Genomic DNA, 7508 nt, shown 5'->3' on the forward strand with positions numbered 1-7508 from the left:
TATTTTCGTTTATCTACAATCTTTATATTCTTTATATCATTGTTCTTACTGCCTAAATCATCTTGATACTAAAAATATCGACATTCTATAAATATAACTTTACTTCAAATCGTTCCTAGGATCGGCCTTAAATGTTTATACTATCCTTTAAACACTTCAAACAAGTCATACATATACATTTAAGATAAAACTTTTCTTTGTATATATTTACATTGATCGTTGAAATTCCTTGTTACATCTCTCTAAAGTTACTGTTTTTTGTAATAGAAGCAATGACTTGCAAAGAAAAAGGTGACATAATGGTCAAATATCAGCAAAGCGGAATTATGAATAGACTCGCTTCCTAACTTTATTTGGTTAATGTTAAAAATATTTATTTCAAATAATCCACACTACTGCTTTAGCATCTGTTACTTTTGATGTCACATTGAGAGTAGCATAATGTTACTGCTGCTCTTAATAGTCTTTTATTGGTAATTTATTATTAATCCAAAACGATAAAATAAGAACGGAACCTTTTTAAATAAAAAAAAACGTATTTAACTTATGTGTTTTCAGGCGTATATGCGTATTTACAAACACATTTTTATATAATGTTTCCTTAAAATAATAAAAACAAATTACGATTTTAATCAAGTGCAATATTTCTAACAATTCTAGAGGAGAAGGTATTGAGATGTTTTTTTTATTTTTCTATTATTCTACTTATTCATTTATTTTTTTTTTCATTGTAACACGTTCTGCGAAAAGTGAGAAAACTCGAAAAAAAACTTTGCTTTATTGTAAAATGCATCAAGCAAACAATTTATAATAACAAAACAGAATGCTCTGAATATCTTAGACTATTACTGTTAATATGAATTTATCATATTTGTTTCATATAAATAATATACTTACACGTAGTTACAACAACAAATATCCGGATTACATCAAATTAGATAGACTCTTTCAGGTTTTTACATTTAAAAGTTCATGGGCATACAATATTAACTTGTTTATGAAATATTATGATGTCTTGTAAGTTAACATTATCGTAACGTCTTTCTTCTGGTTAATGATAGATTAATTTCTAAAGACACATGCGCCATTTAGTTAGTTTCAATTTCACTTTATTTTTGTACGTTTGTATTTTTGTATTATAAATATTTTCTCTATTTCAATTCATTTGAACACAAATATATGTTTAAGATTTTAAGATTTGCACTTAAAAATTGGCAAGTTCAGAGTGTGTTTTGGTTTCTGTGTTAAGTACCATTATGGGTAAATAGTACTATCTTTAACAAAAGAAAGCCAACGCGGTAAAATTTAGCTTTTCCTACTTTTAATCATCTGTAACAAAGATATTTTACTGCTTATATAGGGAAAATGTGCAGAAAATTTTAAATATTAAAAAAGGCAAACTTTACACGCACTTTGATGGTTATTCCTGGAGTTTAAGATGTATAAATATTTAAACAATGCAAGAAAATCACTGTGTTTCTTAGTCTGTCACACCTTATATATATTTTGCATGATTCTTAGTTAGAGAATTACTGAATGCTTTATCTCCTTTCTGACTGTATCATTTTTGTTTTATTGACAATTACGTCATAGGAAGAAAAAAAACTAAACATTTATATGGACACATTTTCTTCTTTTTCTAAGTTGTAATGATAGATTTGATAGCATGATCGCAAACAAAAATTATAATATGGACTTTTCTATTATATAACTAAATCAGACTTATTTTCTGCGTATCATCATTCTACTAGACTTCAAGGAGTAACTAGAACTACCCCCGACATCAACTGTCCATGTTAAACCAGTAAATTGTCTATTGTCTTGTCCGAAGAGATATTCGCCATTGAGGTTTCCGCTGTGACATGCATTGAACCACCAACCAGAATTGTATAAAGCTGCACAGTCCCAATCAGCATTGTCGTTGTCATTACCTGGGGTAGAGAATGCTGAACCAGATAACCATCCTAAAGCATCTTCTTCAAAAGAAGTCATCACATACACATTTAATAAGGAATGAACCCATCAGCTTGTAGAATAGTTCTGCGTTTTGTAAATTTGTCATATGTGAAATATAGAGCTCTGCATTGATAAAGAACATATCTCGATTTTTAGTTATGTACATATATGATTTATTCAAAACTGTAGCGATCATGAAGTAGGATATGTTTACCCATCTCTCGAAAGTCAATACAATACACATAATTGTATGCAAACTTTATCAAAGTTACTACTCTCAAGATGTTATCTATACGTTCATAGATTACCTTGAAATTGGTTTTCAAATTTAAAAAATTAAATAGATAATGGAGTAGCAATGAAAATGAAAAGACAAAACATATCGCTCCCAGAAGTATAACAAACATGTAGAGAACACCTTTGAACTTCAGTTTAACTTTTGTAACTTTGGGAAAAGGACTCCTTATACAATACTTATATAATTATTATAACACCTGTATTAAATAAATATGCTTATAGAACAAATGATCATGAAAAAATATTGCTGAAAATAGTATATAACAGTCAAACAAACAAACCTGATAACAAAGAATAAAACATGTTACCGTGAAAATAGCGACTATTAAACTGCCGCGAAAATATTAAGTTTATAGTATCACGGAGGGACATATATAGTAACTGAAGTATCAAAATCAAGAATAAATATATACATGAAATAGACCATCATGTTCTTAACTTTTGAAGTCATGTCGTTCAATTTGTTCAAAGGGGAATTAACTTGTTCAATTGTAGTCCATAACAATCATCAAATAGTTTTATACCCAACATTTTTTATGAAATAATTACTCGCATTTGTTTAAAATATTAAATAGACCAATATTCCATTTAAAGGCCAATGCTTCATTGGAAAATATGCCTATGTCTCATTTGGTCGAAACTCAATTCTATAAAAAAAAACTGAATTATTTTTTTTTCAAATTCAACTATACCTGCATCACCCGTGTACCCTCCGATGGTCAATTTAAAGTTGTCTGTTTCTCCACCAACTAAAAATGTATTATACAATGCATATTTCTTATTTCCGTTGAAGTCTTCAATATCTATCCGCAGCATGTAATTCCCATGTGTTGTTATTGCAGAAATAGCCATATTACCTAGAATCAGAGTCAGTCTTCTTGAATATTTATAATTCAGTGTAGTACAGCAACATATGTAAGAATATATTCTTAAAAAAATAAAAGTTTGTTTTATAAATCAAACCACATGTATGTTCGTTTTGTATTACAATAAATAATGAGTAATTGACATTTGAAGAAAGTAGTTTAGTATCACCTTACAAGAGAACAATTTTGAGACATTTTTGTCAGTTAAATTGAAGGTCTATTTATATTTATAGTTAATATCGTATTTCAATATGGAATGGTTAAATATTTATTTCTTTTATTCATAGAAAAACTAAGGTCGATCATTACAATCTGCATCGAAAACGATGCCTTCTATTAAAATAATCAACTTATTAACACCGTGTTACGTCAGCAAAGAAAGTTTAGTATAAATATTACGTTTAATGCTCGCTATTCGTGGTTATGATTCCTGTTCCTATATAGGACAAGACAAATCAATTGATTTTTAAGTTTGTTTCAATGTTGTTTTCGCTTTTATATATTAATCAGACTCTAGCATATAAACCGTCAGATGTAAACCCTTTATGCAAGAAGACAAAAGGTTTATTTGCTGCACATATCAGGAAAGTTAAAATTTAGATATCATAATTGTCGCTTTAACTATAAAGTTTAAGACTGAGATGACTACATGTATCAAATGTGAGAAGTATCTCTACAAATGATGTTAATGAAGCTGTTTTTGTTGTTGTCTCTTCAATTCTCAGCTGTGGGAATATATTAATGGGAGCAATTCAGAACACTTGAGATTATTGATGAACAAAATGTCGTCAATATATCTGTTTGTGAAATAAATTGACCTAGCTGCACGAGTTTGTCTTTCGGAAGACACTGAATGTATTTCGAATCCTTGTAAATTGGTGCTGTCTATAAAGACGTGGACAAGATACCGTTGTGTTCAACGGTCAACAACCAGATAGTAAAGGTTTAATGACTTTGTCCCATTTTCGATATATTTGAAGTGGGTTGTTGTGATTTATTACAGGTTGAACTCTAGTGTAAGTACGTTGCTATTATTTTTAAATTTACTTTATATATGAGATTGTATCGAACGTGGTATATATACTATACATATATCGATACACGCTAAAAGCACAACCGCAACAGAAACTCATTTGTAAAATATGCAAAAGTTTTCTTATATATATTTGTTTGACTTAAAGTGAGAATTACCTAGCCAACACTCCCCTGGGCATTTTCCGAATCCTCTTTTGTAATCTTCCCAGTTTGAATTGAAATTGACTGAACCATCAATCCGTCGTTGTATCAACTGTTCAGTTAACATTGGTAAAATAACAATGATATTTAAATGAAACAATACACATATTTGAAATTTTAAAATAGTAATGATGGGAAATAAATATTAGAAAAAGTCAATTAATATTTTCTAAACATATAGTATACAAATACACGTCTTCATTAACAAAAACAGGAAAAATAAAACAAAGGAAGAGAAATAAAAATTCAGACAACAATAAGTATACCAAAACACAGAATCGATGGTCTGCATAAACCAAATCGGACAAGAACAGGAATTTGACTTCCAGGGAAATTATACAAACAAATAACAAAGAGTAATCAAGGGAACTAAGAGTATAGCGGTAATCAAAATAATGCAATCAAGGGACAAAGACCGGACATGGAAAACAGACATACACAACAAAGACATAAAGTAACTAAAACAAAATACACACAAAAGTAACAAAAGCAAATGAGCAAGTTGGACTCCACTAAAAACTGTTTTCATAGCGCAGATGGATACACCGTAACGACCACGAGTTAATGGTGACGACCATATTAAAAAAATAGTCCATCTACTTGCTAACCTTTTGCTTCACTCTTATGAGGCTGACTTTATAGCTGATCTGATCCGGACAAAAAACGCGTCCACCACACTGGACAAATATGCTGTTGATTCCAGCATTTTGTAAACATCTTCTATACATTTGAAAGATGATTCGGAATTATGTCTTACAAAGTATGAGGAATCTCTACCAAAAATATACATTACAACAAATCTCATCAGCAGTGGATAAAATTAAAGCTGTCATGGTGCAGTTAATGGTTAAAAGAAAAGGCCAGTTTGTGAATATGGAGTTACGTGTATATCTTTTAATTACACCGACATCAAAGTACGTTATTTTTTCCAAATGTTTCACTGAAGACACTACTAAAAATTAGGACACCTTGAGAAATAGTAATTCATGACATAGTACAACTGTTGTAGGTTTTGATACTAACCGTTCACCCACCACAATATTAAATCATGACACAGAACAACTAAATCTATGATACTTACTGTCCAGCCAACACAATGTTCACCCATGACACATGTACAGTACAACCGTTGTAGATCTATGATACTTACTGTCTACCAACCACAATATTCTTTCATGACACAAAACAACTGTTGTGGATCTATGGTACTTACTATCCATCCACCACAATGTTCATCCATGACACAATAAACTTGTGCGAGATAGGAACCAAACAAGAAACTTTCCATACCGTTTGTATAACCTGTTTCATCACAGTCTGCTGGTTCTGGTTGTTCTAAAATATGTTAAGTCATGATTTATTTTTCGCTTAAACGTACAGAAAAAAAACATCCTGTAATTGTAACTTTGTTTCAATGAACACAGTTTTAATTATATAGTAATACTATCATACTTTTATAATTTTCCTTGCTTACAACTTTCCTTTTCATCCCTTCAGCACCTGCATATGGAGTGTTCATATCACAAGTCATACGTTATGCCAGAGCTTGCCGAAACTACGCAGACTTTTTGTATCGCGCTAGAATTCTAACAAATAGGTTTCTGAAATAGGGTTATGTTGTTACAAGATTGAAGTCATCACTACAGAACTGGATCGTTACAGCGTATCAATCTGCGCCAATTGAAACGTTCCATAAACAGTGAAATCATGTCATACATTTACTTTTTACCTTTACATCTTTATAGTTTAAAATACAAAACAAAATGTGATAAATCTCACCTGTAATTTTGGAAAATACTATTCGATTTGCATGTCCAATCTGATCTGGGCGACAACAAGTGTCGATTAAACACTCTCGTGAGTTGTTGTCAAAAAAACCGGCACAGCATGTTTCTTGGGAAGCACATGTTGCCGAACATGCAAGCAATGAATGTGTTTTCAATGTCAATATTGTCGAACTTGATGCTTCAAAACTGGATCCCTTAAACATGTCATAGTCCTGTAACCTTTTACTCTCAATCATTCTACTTGCTAATAAAATTAGTATTATAACACCTATCATTGTTCTTGCATAAACAGTATGGTTAACGCTTTGAGTTGTAACTTGCTTAAAAACCGTTCGACTTCTGTAAATTTTCTTATCATTAGGTTTTAATTCACAGCATGGCAAGACACTACTCATGAGATAATTAAGATGCAATGAATACTTTAGTAGTCTAAAGATCGTAGATAGTTTTTCTACAAATAACTGTTATATTGTTTTACCACTGAATAATATTAATAAGTCAATATTCACAATTTCTGGGTATAATCCAGTAACTTTAATTCCATAGGCCATCGTACTCATATTTCGTGTAGCAGCTCTGTCACTATCGCTCATCTGGATATCAGGGACCAGTCATATCCACCGAGATAGACCTACCGTAATCTAGTTGAAATGTTGGGGCTGTTTAAGTGATTACTTGTTCCAGTATTTTCTTAACCCAGTGGAAAAGTGTAATGAGTCCTTTATACCACCAAATACTTTTAGAAATTGACACTGTTTTCACTTTAAATGGAGCTTCGGAAAGGTAAGCATGTTCTGCTCCCGTCATATTGCACGTGAGTATAGTCCGGTCATAATCTTACAACACATATTCATACGGCACGAGTCACAAAGGGTCCCGTCAGAACAATTAAAATTTCCTCTTTAATGGTATTCAATTCAATAAAGTATATTGATGTAAACAAAAAAATCGTTTTCTATGTTAAACCAGCAGCCAAAAGTATTGCATAACGATCGATTTAATTGGAAATTTCAGACACAATGGAATCAGAATGAAAACTTGAAAATGGAAGACTAAATCATACGATAAACGCGATGGCTGCTTGTTTCATAACTTTCTGTGGCATCATCCCTTCACTTTCTGTGTATGAACTGTTTATTTACACTCACACGTAATGCCACGGCTTGCCGAAGCTACATATATGCAGACTTTATACTGTGCACCTACCCCGAGTTTTTAACTTTTATTTCTATGTGCGTGTTTTTTTATAGTTATTTAATATTCTTCGTTGTGTGTCTATCTATTTCTTTTGTCGTATCGTTCTTCCTGGATGACGTCCTTTTTTATTAACGTTCAAATTATCGTGACCTTGATTGCACGGTACTAT

At 31.3% G+C, this 7508-nt stretch overlaps 1 protein-coding gene across 1 annotated transcript; it reads right to left on the bottom strand.

Moving 5' to 3' along the window:
• Nucleotides 1-836: 836 nt before the first annotated feature.
• LOC148615237 (fibrinogen C domain-containing protein 1-like) lies at nt 837-6452 on the bottom strand. The gene is made up of 5 exons (XM_088586224.1): nt 6135-6452; nt 5569-5690; nt 4311-4407; nt 2946-3110; nt 837-1976 (listed from the first exon to the last, which is right to left on the bottom strand). The coding sequence occupies exons 1-5, from the start codon at nt 6415-6417 to the stop codon at nt 1723-1725; spliced, it is 921 nt and encodes a 306-aa protein (XP_088442350.1). The 5' UTR covers nt 6418-6452; the 3' UTR covers nt 837-1722.
• Between the last annotated feature and the right edge of the window lie 1056 nt (nt 6453-7508).

The sequence above is a fragment of the Perna viridis genome, chromosome 6 (assembly GCF_037379345.1).
Source record: "Perna viridis isolate PV_CMFRI_1.1 ecotype Kerala chromosome 6, ASM3737934v1, whole genome shotgun sequence".
NCBI classification, from domain to species: domain Eukaryota; kingdom Metazoa; phylum Mollusca; class Bivalvia; order Mytilida; family Mytilidae; genus Perna; species Perna viridis.